This window comes from Leopardus geoffroyi, chromosome E3 (assembly GCF_018350155.1).
Source record: "Leopardus geoffroyi isolate Oge1 chromosome E3, O.geoffroyi_Oge1_pat1.0, whole genome shotgun sequence".
NCBI classification, from domain to species: domain Eukaryota; kingdom Metazoa; phylum Chordata; class Mammalia; order Carnivora; family Felidae; genus Leopardus; species Leopardus geoffroyi.
Genome location: NC_059340.1, coordinates 26,680,821 through 26,695,441, shown reverse-complemented (window position 1 = coordinate 26,695,441; position 14,621 = coordinate 26,680,821). Strand labels below are relative to the sequence as shown.

The following is a 14,621-nucleotide window of genomic DNA, read 5'->3' as shown; positions in this document are numbered from 1 at the left end:
GCCCACCCCTCGTAATCATGGCGCCGCGGACAGCGCTCCGAAAGTATGTTCGCCCCTCATAATCAGGGCGTCGCAGTGCAGCGGCAGTGTGTCTGCCCACTGCGACAACGGTGCTGGCAAACGGCATAAGCATCGGTTTTTCGACACTGGCACCCGCCCCCACAACTAAGTGCTGGCTGACGGCGTTATCCGGGCACTGAGGGCGGACGTTTGTCCTCACAATCATGGTGGCACAATTACGGCCTCTAGGATAGTGCCCCGGAGGTTTACTTGCCCTTCACAATCATGGCATCTGGGGAGGCGCTCTAGAAGTGTACGTACCCTCCGGAAGTGGTGGACGGGATGGGGGTGGGGAGACGTATGCCTGACCTTCACAATCATGGCGTCGCGGACCACTCAGCGGAAGTTTGCCTGCCCCTTAGGATCACGGTGCCCATAGCGTTGGCTCTTCGATGCTGGTTCCCGTCCCCATAACCGTTTTTGAGTGAGGGCATCTACCCTTCACAATCATGGCGTCACAGCACAACGGAAGTGCGTTTGCTACGCACGATCATGGCGCCGACGAAAGGCTAGCAGACGTGCGTTGCCCCTCATGATTATGGCGCCGACGAACTGCTCAGCGGGTCCGTCCGCCTCTCACAATCATGGCGCTCCCAAGGCTCAGCTGCTGAGTATCTGCCCCTTTCAATCATGGCGGCCAGAGCGGAGCAGGGCGGGGCGGGGCGGGGTCTGGGAAGGAAAAACGGGCTGGCGGTCCTGGTGCAACTGCTCATGTGACTGGGAAGATGGCCGTCTTTCCCTGGTAAGGAAGAAGCGGTGGTTGGTTTGGGAGAGGGACTATATCTGCTGTCTCTGCGAGTGTGAGCTTGTGTGAGTCAACGGGAATTGCTCTCTTGGTGAGGTGCTGGTGGAGCCTCCCGTTCCGTACCCGGTTGTTTTGACCGCAGAATCCCCGGCCGCTACCCTGGTCCACAAGAGGTCCCTGAGGCCCCACGGGTGGTTCCCTCCCGGCTACCCGTTCCTTGCACCTTTCACGCTCCCCTCTCCATTCACTCCTTAAAGAAAACTCAAGTTCCCTGGCTTCCTGTGTCCCAGGTTCTGGGGGCGCTGCGTGCAAAGAGTGGTGGACTCAGCTCGGTCTGGATGATAGGGGACACCTAGCTGTTACCAGTGCTACTCGGCTCACCTGGACGACACTCGATTGCTTCTCTGTGAAATGGCTGCCCTTCGTCCTACTGTGTGCAGGGCTTCCCGCTGGGCACTGGGGATGCACAGTCTGCGGACGTACCCCTTGGCCTTAAGGAGTTAGTTTAGTGGAGCAGACACACCGAGTAGAAGGGTCATGAGATGTAATTTCACCTGGGGCTTGGGGAAGGCTTGAGAAAGGCAGACCCTTACATTGGGTTTCGGAGAGTGAATAGGAGCTCAGAACAGGCGGGGACAGCGTGTGCCCTGGCTGACCGGCCGGGCAGGGCTCTTGTGGTTGGAGTAGCTGGGAGTGGCTCGTGCTGAGGGTCCAGCCGTGCTGTGTGTGCGGGAAGAAGTCAACAAGCTGTGATGGTTCTAGTGGGTTTATTTGGGAAATAGATGGGAGCTTTACCCCGCATCTCAGAAAGGGAGAGGAGGGCTTTTTTTTTTTTTTTTTTTTTTAAATTTAAATCGAAGCTAATTAACATACAGCGTAGTAATGGTTTCAGGAGTAGAATTTAGTGATCACAGCAAGTGCCCTCCTAATGCCCATCAGCCAGTTAGCTCACCACCACCCCCAACACCCCTCCAATAACCCTCAGTTTGTTCTGAGTTTGAGTCTTTTCTGGTTTGCCTCCCTCTCTGTTTTTATCTTACTTTTGCTTTCCTTCCCCTGTGTTCATCTTCCCCTATGTTTTGTTTCTTAAATTCCACATATGAGTGAAATCATATGATATTTGTCTTTCTCTGACTTATTTTGATTGGCATAATACATTCTAGTTCCATCCATGTTGTTGCAAATGGCAAGATTGCATTCTTTTTGATCTTTGGGTAATAGTCCACACACACACACCCCACATCTTCTTTATCCATTCATCAGTCGATGGACGTGTGGGCACTTTCCATGATTTGGCTCTTGTTGATAGAACTGCTGTAAACATTGGGGTGTGTGTGTCCCTTCGAATCAGCGTTTTTGTATCCTTTGGATAAATATCTAGTAGTGCAATTGCTGCGTCGTAGGGTAGCTCTATTTTTAATTAAAAATTTTTTTCTTTTAACGTTTATTTGTTATTGAGAGACGGAGATAGACCATGAGCATGGGAGGGACAGAGAGAGGGGGAGACACAGAATCCAAAGCAGGCTTCTGTCTCCCAGCTGTCAGCACAGAGCCCGATGCAGGACTCGAACTCACAAACCGCAAGATACGACCAGATCCGAAGTCGGACACTTAACCGACTGAGCCACCCAGGTGCCCCTCTATTTTTAATTTTTTGAAGAACCTCCACACTGTTTTCCAGAGTGGTTGCACTAGCTTGCATTCCCACCAACTGTGCAAAAGTGTTCCCCTTTCTCTGCATCCTCGCCCATGTCCATTGTCTCCTGAGTTGTTCATTTTAGCCATTCTGACAGGTGTGAGGTGGTAGGGAGATCACTTTCTGATCTTTCTTTCCAAATGTGGTTTCCCGTGAATGAGTAAGTGAGCAAATGAAAGAATATACAGCCCTAGACTCTTGAAATACTGACAGTTAAGCAGCTTCCTTCCAAAGGAAGGAATCCTCAAAACCCATTTTTCCTCAAAATCCATTTTTTAATCCTCAGAACCCATTTTTCAGATGAGGTCATGGAGGCAGACAGGTGAAGCAATTAGTCTTTTTTTTAATGTTGGTTTATTTTTGAGGGAGAGCGAGCGCGCTCCTGAGCAGGGGAGGGGCAGAGTGGGGGAGGGCAGAGCGAGAGGGAGACATAGAATCCAAAGCAGGCTCCGGGCTCTGAACTGTCAGCACAGAGCGTGACACAGGGCTGAACCCACGAACCGTGAGATTATGACCTGAGCTGCAGTCGGACACTTAACCCACTGAGCCAGCCAGGCGCCCCTTTCCAAAGTCTCGATACACTAAATCTGGATTGAATGCCACTGAGTTTCCTTGGATCTAGTGATTCGAAGCACCTTTTAGGGAATCCTTAAGGTTTAAACACCAAGAACAATGAAAAACATCTGGCTTCAATTAACTTGTCTGCAATTTTCTGATCAGAAAACCCGGGGAGATGGTCTTTTAATCTCTACTTCCCAGAACATTTTTACCTGTGACAGTTTTACTTTAAATCACAAACAGAGGTGCCATATGCCTTTTAACTTGTAGGGTTTCCAAAGTTCCTAAGCTGCCTGTGCTCTCGACATTCCTGTGGCAGCCCGTGTTCACCCTAAAGTCTCCCAAGACTTGTTCTTCAAATTAAAAGAACTGCGTTTTAACCCTGGTCGTGCCTGGCATGGGGTTTGGCAGAAAGGAGGGGCAGTAGTAGTCTGTGGGATGAGTGAGGAAACAGAGAAGGTCTACAGAGGAGAAATGTGTTCCTGTCGCTAAATTTGACATTTACAGAGATGCGTGTGTGCGCACGCCCGGCACGGTGTTAAGTATTGAATGTGCAGCATCCCATTTAATCCTCAAAACCCATTTTTCAGATGAGGTCATGGAGGCAGACAGGTGAAGCAGTTAGTTTCCTTAAAGTGGTACAGCCTTCGAGGAGCAGTGAGGTGTGGAGTCCAGAGGCTGTGATCCTAACCGTTCCCAACATCTGGACCTCCCACCCATGTCCTGGGCTGCGGGGTCTGGGTTGCAGGGCTCCCCAAACCCCACTGCGTGGTTGTGGGTCTCCCCAGAATGCCTCTTTGCACCCACACGTTTTGATATCTCTGATAGATTGTGCCCTGGGCTAACAAGTGATGTCCAGCAGTCCCCCCTCAGATCACCTTTTCTGTCTAATCCCTGTGACAATGGCGCCCTTAAAACTACCAGCCTTTGGGGCACCTGAACGGCTCAGTCGGTAAGCATCCGACTTCAGCTCAGGTCATGATCTCGCATTTCGTGAGTTCGAGCCCCACATCGGGCTCTGTGCTGACAGCTCAGAGTTTGGAGCCTGCTTCAGATTCTGTGTCTCCCTCTCTCTTTGCTCCTCCCCCACTCACACTCTGTCTCTCAAAAATAAATATACATTAAAAAAAAAATTAAAAAAAAACAAAAAAAAACAAAACTACCAGCCTTTAAGTCAGGCTTTTCTACTTCACTTCAAGATCTTTTTTTGAGGGGGTAGGTAGGGAAGAGGGGTATGTCGTGATTGTGGGAGAAGAAGCTGTGTGGCCAGACTATATCATGAGCTGCTTAAAAATCACTTGAGAATGAAAATAGCCAACAAAAAGCATTTGGTGGATTTCAGTATTTCCAGCATAAGGAGATTAACTTGATAACTGGTAACGCGATTTCTATGCATCCATGTTATCAGATGTAAATAATTTAAAAATAGGGAGTTGTCAACCTTTAACGTGGGTATAAATCACCCGAGGGAATTTGCTAATGTGCAGACCCTGATCTGTGGTATTTCCACAGTTCCCTGGTGATGCCCTTGCACAGTGATCTGTGAGCCGCACTTTGAGTAGCCAGCGGCCAGGCCAGGAGTGGAGGTGGGAAATGTCGGCCTTTTTTTCTGTGGCAGCTGCCAAGGATGCACACGAGCCTTTGGAAGCTGGGATGATGGGGGATTTTTACCAGCTGCTGTGTTCTGGGGGGAAAAAAAGCAAGGTAGGGATTTCTAGAAAATGCCCGCTGGGGGGCGCTGTTGGCATTAGCAAAGACCCAAGCATTGACAACCATGCTTTTTAGCATCTCAAACATTGGGTTAACCGCTGAGCCTGACCAGGAATTTGAGGGAATAATGGAAGAAGCGATAGAAAGATCAAAATATAGCTGTTTGATGTGGAATTTCGAAAGGGGTAAATGTTTCCTTTTTTTTTTTTTTTTTTTACATTTCTCCAGAAACAGTATTTATTTTTTTCCCCAAGGAATTCCTTCCCTTCAAACTTCTAAACAAACAAACAAACAAAAAACAAAAAACTATTTCGGGGTGCCTGGGTGGCTCAGTAGGGTAGGTGTCTGACCCTTGGCTTATGCTCAGGCCATGATCTTGTGGTTATGGGATCGAACCCCATGTTGGGCTCAGCACTGAACGTGGAGCTTGCTTGGGATTGTCCCTCTCTCTGCCCCTTCTCCCTCGTCCAAATAAATAAATTATTTCAAAGCTTGGTTCTTTGAAAGAAAAGACAAAGGTAGACGATTGCTTAAGGTTCTTAAGATGACCCATGGATGGTCTCCAGAGCTCCTTCCTGCATGAGAGTCAGGCTGCCTTGGTTTTTGTGTCCCTGTCACGTGCTGCTGTCCCCTCAACTCTAAGCCTCAGCTTCTCTGAAAAATGGGCGTAATGATAGCATCTTAGCATTAGGCAGTTGGTTAAATGAGGAAGTGCAGGGAAAGGGCTTGGCCTGGGTCCTGCTGTACAGCAAGTCCATTGTAAACGAGAACTATTATTTGATTCTGTGTATCCAGTCACCCTGTTCTTGGGATACAGTCTTGCTCAGCTGTGGATTGATAATGATTATTACAGGGATGAAAAACATTTGCAACTGAATTTCAGGTCCGGTTACATTTCTACTCATTCCACTAAATTAACCTTTCAGAGTTCTATTGATAAAGTTAAGAATGATCTGAAGAGAGAAAAAGCGTAATTTGATTTTTAAACTCCGCTATGGCCACTGATGACTTATTCCAGTTTCCTTATTCTTGGGGGGGGGGGGGTCTTTGTTTATTTTATAAATCAGGGATTGGCTGGCAGCATATTTAAGGGAGTCGGGAGGTACTTGGGGGGAACTGAGTTGGTTAAGCGTCCAACTTTTTATTTCAGCTCAGGTCATGATCTCACAGATTGTGAGTTCAAGCCCTGCATCAGGCTCTGCACTGACAGGGTGGAGCCTGTTTGGGATTCTCTCTCTCCCTCTCTCCTCCTCCCCTGCTCATGCTCAGTTGCTCTCTGTCTCTCAAAAAAACCCAAAAAACCTTAAAAAAAATTAAAGGGAGTCAGGAAGAATATTTCATGTTTTTGGAAGGGGAGGACTGGGTATGCTTGGTAAATGTGACCCAGAGAGACCAGGCAATATATCGTGATAGGGATTTTCCTTTCCAAAAAATAAAAAGTAGTGGGGTGCCTGGGTGGCTCAGTCGGTTGAACATTCAACTCTTGATTTCAGCTCAGGTCATGATCCCAGGGTTGTGGGATCGAGCCCCATTTTGGGTTCTATGCTGAATGTCAAGCCTTGCTCGAGATTCTCTGCCCCCTACCCCACCAAAAGAGGTTAAAGCAGTTCTTTAAAAAAATAAATAAAACATAAAAAGTAGAGATGAATTTGTATTGTTGACTGGCCTTCCTCCTTTCGTGCTCACAAAGCCACATTTATTTAGAAAGGGATAGAAGTCAAATGACCTGGGATCTCTGTTCTCTCATACTGAGTAGGTTTCTGGGTGGGTGGGCTCACCCATAAGGCTGACTGCAGGGTGTAGTTGGATTTGGGGTTCCTTAAGTACTACTGAAGGCACACAGCTGTAAGTGGGGCAGAGGGTGAATTCAGGGGATGCTCAGGCCGATGAACAAAGGGGACCAGCTTTACGCTCTTTGAGACCTAATTCTCCACGGGGCTTTTAAGGCTTTTTGTAATATTTATTTTTGAGAGACAGAGAGTGTGCACATGTGAGTGGGGGAGAGGCACAGAGAGAGAGAGGGAGACACAGAATCGGAAGCAGGCTCCAGGCTCCAAGCTGTCAGCACAGAGCCTGATGTGGGACTCGAACCCATGAACCCCGAGATATGACCTGGGCCGAAGTTGGACACTCAGCTGACTGAGCCACCCAGGCGCCCCAATTCTCCATGTTTTTAAATTGTTTCCCTTTTGATGAGCCAAGCCAGCTTTCAGTCATTTCTTTCTGGTCGGTTTTTACTGTAAGTAATCGGAAAACAGCCAAGCTGCTCCCTGCAACACTTTGCCCAGAAACGTCCTCCTGCAAATACCCCGTTCCGTCGCATACAAGTTCTGCCGTCCACAGGACACCAGGGCGTGAGCACAGTCCGGACGCCGGGTCCTGACCGGGATCGCCTCTCCGTGTCCAGTAGCACAGTCCCCGTTTCCGTCTGCGGCCTCGCTGGTCTGGCCTAGGCCGTCTGTTCCACCAGCTTCTGTTCGCAACCCCTGGCGTCTTCTCCAGGAGGGGTGAGGCTTTCTCTGCAGCTCTCCTGTGCGCTCTCCGAGCCCTCACCGTCATCGCCCCTGACCGTCCACTCGGGGCAGTGGCTTTTCTCGCCGGTCTTGGAAAACTCTCCAGCCTGTGCCCGTTCTGGTTCCAGACTCGCTTCCTTGTTTTTAGGTATTTGTTAAGGCAGCAGCCCCACTTCTCAGTCCGAGGCTTAGTCCGTTCGAGCTGCTGCTGTAAAAAAAAAAAAAAAAAAAGAAAAAGAAAAAGAAAAAAAACACAGATGCGGCAACTTACAACAAAAAATATTTGTTTCCCCTGGAGGCTGGACGTCTGGCCAGCCCGGTGAGGCGAGGTGCCTCCTGCTTTTCACCCAGTGCCTGCACTGCGTGTCTTCACGGGGCGGGGGCTTTCTGGGGTCCCGGTTATCATGAGGCTCCTCCCTTGAGACCTCATCACCTCCCAAAGGCGAGGTTAGGATTTCAGTCAGTGAATTTGGGGGGTTGGGGGGGGTGGGGACAAACATTCATACCATAGTGCCTCTTCTGTGCTGATTGACCTGAGTTTTAATTCTACCTCTGTTTTATTTTATTTATTTTTTTATTTTAGAGAGCAGGGGAGAGGGGCAGAGGGAGAGAGAGAGAGAATCTGAAGCAGGCTCAGCGTGGGGCTTGACTTGGGGCTCAATCCCACAACCCAGGGATCATGACCTGAGCGGAAGTCAAGAGTTAGACGCAGACACTTAACCCCCTGAGCCACCCAGGTGCCCCCTACACATATTTTAAATACTATAAGTTACTGTTTTTTGTGGTCACTAATCTCTTTTTATCCACACCTTTACCTTTTTTTTTCACTCTTCGATGTGTATGCATAGCCTATACATATGTACATATGTGTATACACAGTGTGTATGCACATATATACTATGTATATAGTTTTTTGTTTTCAGCTGGGATCATTTTGTTTCTCTGTGTAGCTTTTTTTATTTTTTATTTATTTTTATTTTTATTTTTTTTACTACTTTCAGAATCACACTACAATTAAATGTGCTTCTATTTATTTTTTATTTTTTATTTTTTTCAATATATGAAGTTTATTGTCAAATTGGTTTCCATACTACACCCAGTACTTATCCCAAAAGGTGCCCTCCTCAATACCCATCACCCACCCTCCCCTCCCTCCCACCCCCCATCAACCCTCAGTTTGTTCTCAGTTTTTAAGAGTCTCTTATGCTTTGGCTCTCTTCTACTCTAACCTCTTTTTTTTCTTCCCCTCCCCCATGGGTTTCTATTAAGTTTCTCAGGATCCACATAAGAGTGAAAACATATGGTATCTGTCTTTCTCTGTATGGCTTATTTCACTTAGCATCACACTCTCCAGTTCCATCCACGTTGCTACAAAGGGCCATATTTCATTCTTTCTCATTGCCACGTAGTACTCCATTGTGTATATAAACCACAATGTTTTTATCCATTCATCAGTTGATGGACATTTAGGCTCTTTCCATAATTTGGCTATTGTTGAGAGTGCTGCTATAAACATTGGGGTACAAGTGTCCCTATGCATCAGCACTCCTGTATCCCTTGGGTAAATTCCTAGCAGTGCTATTGCTGGGTCATAGGGTAGGTCTATTTTTAATTTTTTGAGGAACCTCCACACTGTTTTCCAGAGTGGTTGCACCAGTTTGCATTCCCACCAACAGTGCAAGAGGGTTCCCATTTCTCCACATCCTTGCCAGCATCTATAGTCTCCTGATTTGTTCATTTTGGCCATTCTGACTGGCGTGAGGTGATATCTGAGTGTGGTTTTGATTTGTATTTCCCTGATGAGGAGCGACGTTGAGCATCTTTTCATGTGCCTGTTGGCCATCCGGATGTCTTCTTTAGAGAAGTGTCTATTCATGTTTTCTGCCCATTTCTTCACTGGATTATTTGTTTTTCGGGTGTGGAGTTTGGTGAGCTCTTTATAGATTTTGGATACTAGCCCTTTGTCTGATATGTCATTTGCAAATATCTTTTCCCATTCCGTCGGTTGCCTTTTAGTTTTGTTGGTTGTTTCCTTTGCTGTGCAGAAGCTTTTTATCTTCATAAGGTCCCAGTAGTTCATTTTTGCTTTTAATTCCCTTGCCTTTGGGGATGTGTCAAGTAAGAAATTGCTACGGCTGAGGTCAGAGAGGTCTTTTCCTGCTTTCTCCTCTAGGGTTTTGATGGTTTCCTGTGTCACATTCAGGTCCTTTATCCATTTTGAGTTTATTTTTGTGAATGGTGTGAGAAAGTGGTCTAGTTTCAATCTTCTGCATGTTGCTGTCCAGTTCTCCCAGCACCATTTGTTAAAGAGACTGTCTTTTTTCCATTGGATGTTCTTTCCTGCTTTGTCAGAGATTAGTTGGCCATGCTTTTGTGGGTCTAGTTCTGGGGTTTCTATTCTATTCCATTGGTCTATGTGTCTGTTTTTATGCCAATACCATGCTGTCTTGATGATGACAGCTTTGTAGTAGAGGCTAAAGTCTGGGATTGTGATGCCTCCTGCTTTGGTCTTCTTCAAAATTCCTTTGGCTATTCGGGGCCTTTTGTGGTTCCATATGAATTTTAGGATTGCTTGTTCTAGCTTCGAGAAGAATGCTGGTGCAATTTTGATTGGGATTGCATTGAATGTGTAGATAGCTTTGGGTAGTATTGACATTTTGACAATATTTATTCTTCCAATCCGTGTAGCTTTTTTTTAAAGTGTAGTTCTGTACATGCTGTTGTTGGTTTTTCTTTAACGGGAAACTCTTTCCTTCATGAAAGAAGGACCATTTAACTAGGTGCAGGGTTTTTGTCTGGCAGTTAATTTCTTTGGTACTTCACCGGTACCATCCCTTTGTCTGCTGGCTCTCCTCTCTGCTGAGGCAGTAATATAATCGTCACCTTTTGAAAATAAGGTGTCTTTATTCGTTCTAAGAAATCCTCTATTTTTTAGCCATTTTACTATGAAGGCCCTAAGTATGGTTTTTGTTTCTTTTTTGTGTGGGTCCTGCTTGGGGCATGCGTGTTTCTTGAATCTATAGCTTGAGGTCTTTAGTTTGGAAAAATTCTATTTTGGTTTAAAAAAATTTTTTTTCTTTTTTTTTTTTTTAAAGTTTATTTACTTAGAGAGAAGGCATGTGTACAAGCAAGGGAGGGTCGGGAGGGGGGGTAGAGAGAGAGAATCCCAAGCAGGCTCCACACTGTTAGCTCAGAGCCTGACGCGGTGCTTGAACCCACAAACTGAGAGATCATGACCTGAGCCAAAACCAGGTGTCGGAAGCTCAACCGACTGAGCCCCCCAGGCGCCCCTAGTTTGGAAGAATCTTAGCTGCCATCCCTTCAAATACTGCTGCTGCCCATTCCTCTTCCCGTTTTTCTCTGCCTGTTCTGAGACCTTCCCTTCCGCCCCGAGGCTTTTCACACTGCTCTTCTTCCCATTGGTTTTCCTCTCGTGTTTCAGTGTGGATACTTTGTCCCCTTCAGGGTGGATACTTTGTCCCCTTGTCTATCTCGTGATCCCTTCACAAGTCCCGTGAAATCGGGTGCTCTTTGTCTACTTCCCGCTCAGCTACTTTCTCTGGCTCCACAGCGTTCGTGAACTTGGTGGGGAGAGCAGGGCCGGCTTTCTCCCTCCCCCTGCATGCCCCTCTCTTCAGCTCCTCCTTGGGCGCTGGCTGTCGGGGGGGAGAACACTGTGTGGGGGAGAGTTGACCTCACTTCATCCAGTGCCCTTGGTTCTGGCGCCTGGCCTCATGGGTCCCGGATCCCTGGGTGGCATTGTGCACCTTCAAACTGAGTGTTAAAATTCTCTGCAGCGTTTCTTGGGCTCGGTAGAAATACTGTTGCGCCGTGAGCCGCTGTAGCCCTGAGAAGGTCTGAGCAGATGGTTTGAATGTGTTCTGTATCCCCTTCAACTGATGGTGGCGGTCTGGGATTTGTCCGCCAGGCACTCCCGGGGGAGGAACTACAAGGCAGAGTTTGCGTCCTGCCGGCTGGAGGCTGTGCCACTGGAGTTTGGGGACTATCACCCGCTGAAGCCCATAACCGTAAGTTTTGTCACAAGGCCCTCTCTAACCTCTCTAACCTCTCTAACCTCTCACTCCTCAAAATGACAAGCCGGGTTCCTGGGTCTTTCCCACTTGCTGGCCAGAGCTGCTTTTGCACATTTCTATCGGCCACTTTGTTCCCAGGCCCTGGTTTTCGTGACGTTGACCTCACCCACCGTCATGTTCCTTGTGCCCTTTCTCACATTTGCGAGGTTGTCACGAGCGGGTGATGCCTTTGCTCCTGATGTGGGCGTATAAACGAAACCCCTTCTTAAGTTTGCCTGTCCTGAAGATGCTGTTCTGAATGGCGTCTTCATCTATGTGAGTTATTTAAAAAGCAAAGTGAAAAGCAGGCCAGTGATATAGATGGTCCCTCTCTTCTGGGTTAGCACTGTTTCACCAGCAGATAATAGAAGCCGTGTGGCTGTCATCACGGGTGGGGGTGAGGGTGACAGACACATACCTTAGAATGCCCAGAGGCCATTGCATAAAGCAGGAGGTCACAGCTGGAGTGTCTGCCCTCCCCCTCCCCCCCCAGGCCCTGTGGGCTTGTAGAGTCACGACTGAGACACCAGTGGGTCGTTTCCAATCTGAGAACTCACTCCCGTGGACACAGACCAGCCACATCAGCTCCAGGCTTCCATCCTGCAGCTTTCGTGACGCGAGAGCAGGGAGTTTCTCTTTTCTGGTTCTGTGTCCCTCCCTGACCCAGGCTGGTGCCCCGGGGAAGGGAATGTGCTGACTGACTGGGTTGGGGTAGAAGCCCTCCACCCCAACCAGGCCTGTAGGAGCCGAGAGTCGGGGAGGGCTGCTTTCCCAAAGAAAACAACTGCCAAGCCTGGGAGAAGGGGGGACAGATGCCAGGCAGACAAAATGACAATTGTGTACCAATAGGAGGCCCTTTGCCAGATCATCCGGGGTTGGTGTCAGACCCTACAGGTTTAGGGCAAGCTCTTCAAAAAGGCAGTCCTTGCTTCAGACACCCACTGCAGATTTGGGGGACCCCAGGCCACCCGCTGATCAACTGTCTGCAAATCCAGACCTCCCCTCAGGCTTGATAATGTGCTAGGAGAGCTCAGACAACTCAGAAGCCCTGTGTTTACAGTTTTTTATGAGGGATACAAATGAGCAGCCAAATGAGAGACAGGTAGGTGAGGCCCGGGAACGTCCTGAAGACAGAGCTGTCTGCCCTCTGCCTATGGAACAGGTGTATCACCTCCCGGCACATGGTGTAGCCACCAGCCAGGAAGCTCCACTGAGCTTTGGTGTGTCCATACTTTGTGTTGGGGTTTCATTACACAGCGTGATGCAGTGATTCCTTGGCCACATGACTGGACCTCATCTCCAGCCTCCCTCCCCTAAGGTCAGGCTGATACCCCCTGACAGTGCTCACAGGAGTGGTCTTTCTCACGACGAGCCCCCATGCTGGTCTTGTTACCATCAAGTCATGTGTGACTGAGGGGCGTGTGAATGACAGACACTCCAAGGACCGGACCCTCCTTTCCCAGAACCAGGACAAAGGCTGGTCAAGTTCTCTTTTATCCAGCCCTTTCTTTCATTCTCTCACATCCCGTCCTCTCTGAAGACGGGTTTTCTCTGCCTTCTTGTGGATATGCCCGAGTGTCCATTACTTCGCTCAGCCCCTGGGTTTTCAGAGCTTCCTTGTTTAAGGAGGAGAGTGGAGCCCAGCCAGCCCTTCTGGATTTTGTGCTGCATTTTCAGCAGAAACACTGGTTGGATCTTCCTGGCTCAGGGGTTCACCCCTGATCTGGTCATCTGAAGTCAGAAAGAGTTGGGGGCCAGTGGAACAAAAACATGGCTTCACACCCTGACACCCCACCTGTCCCTCAGTGCTCAGCAGGATGTGGCATTCGAAGTTCTTCGAAAAGGAAGGAGATCGTGTTAAGTCGCAGCTTCCGATGCAGTAGATCCGAGGTGGAGCTCCAGAGTCCGTGTTTTTTGACGAGCTCCATGTGACGTGGCTGCTGCCTGTCTGGGGACCTGCTTTGTGTAAGAGGGCCCTACCAGGGTGCAGTTCGATCCCACCTTCTAATCCCTTCCTCCATAGCTGGGATTTTGAGTCCTCTCAGTTTGTCACAAAATGTAAGTGTCCCTGCCACAAAGCAATGGTCACTTCAACTAAGGGAATGAGGGAAAACGCATTGAGTGTTGGGGGAAGGTCATAGGAGATTCCCGCTTTACCTGCTCAGGTTTTCCCCACAGGTCACAGAGTCCAAGACCAAGAAAGTGAGCCGGAAAGGCAGCACTTCCTCCACGTCCTCCTCGTCTTCCAGCTCCATGGTGGACCCACTGAGCAGCGTGCTGGATGGGACAGACCCCCTCTCCATGTTCGCGGCCACGGCTGACCCTGCAGCCCCGGTAACACTCCCTGCTTGTGGGCAGTCCTGTGGGGGCAGGGCTGGCGGCTTTTCTTTTTGTTTAAAAAAAAAAATTTCTTTTTTTTTTTTTTTAACATCTATTCATTTTGAGAGACAGAGCACAAGTGGGGGTGGGGCAGAGAGAGAGGGAGACACAGAATCTGAAGCAGGCTCCAGGCTCCGAGCTATCACCACAGAGCCGGATGTGGGGCTTGAGCTCAAGAGCTGTGAGATCATGACCTGAGCCGAAGTCGGTTGCTTAACTGACTGAGCCTCTCAGGGTGCCCCCACCTTTCTGCTTCCAAATGGCACAGATCCCACATTGTCGTTGCGACAGTTTTCAGGATCCAGACACCCACAGGGTCCCCCTTACAGAGCCCTCCTCTCCCCACCCCCCCGCCCCCTTTGTGAGAGGCTTGTGCAGATCCTGGAAGCTTCTTCTTTTCTTTATTAAAGCGTTTTAAAATTCATTCTTGATTTTAATTTCACCCTTTATTATTCTTTTTTTTTTTTCACTTATTTTTATGTAATTCTGTAAGCAAACTGCTGATTTCTCACGTGGAAGAGTTAAACGCTGGGTTAGGCAATGTGTGTTTAAGGTTTTGATGGCTACTCCCAAATCATTCTCCAAAAAGGCTTCACCATTTATACCACCCCCAGCAGAACTTCAGAGTGTTGTCCTGCATCCTTGTCAGCTGGGACATTACCAGTCATTGTAACTTTGCCTTTTTGGTGGTTGAAAGATGATCGTTTGCCTTTCCTTGATTCTCAGTGAGCCTGAGTGTCTTTTGATCTGTTTATTGGCCCTTTGGGGTGAATTGGCCTGAAAAAATGTTATCTAGTAAACCTTTAGACCTATTTTATTCTGCACTGGGGGACTGTCTGCCTTTGCTTATACTTCCTTTTCTTTAGCTTTTCTTTAAGTTTATCCAT

At 48.2% G+C, this 14,621-nt stretch overlaps 1 protein-coding gene across 4 annotated transcripts in view; it reads left to right on the top strand.

Moving 5' to 3' along the window:
- Positions 1–715: 715 nt before the first annotated feature.
- VPS35L (VPS35 endosomal protein sorting factor like) overlaps positions 716–14,621 on the top strand; it is a 117,193-nt gene continuing 103,287 nt past the window's right edge. For 3 of the 4 annotated variants that reach the window (XM_045461665.1, XM_045461663.1, XM_045461662.1), the window contains exons 1-3: positions 717–802; positions 11,211–11,310; positions 13,534–13,689. In XM_045461665.1, the coding sequence (XP_045317621.1) occupies positions 786–802; positions 11,211–11,310; positions 13,534–13,689 (273 nt within the window). In that variant the 5' untranslated portion in view covers positions 717–785. Of the gene's footprint in view, positions 803–11,210; positions 11,311–13,533; positions 13,690–14,621 lie in introns of all 4 variants that reach the window. The other variant, XR_006708371.1, reaches the window with a different exon arrangement.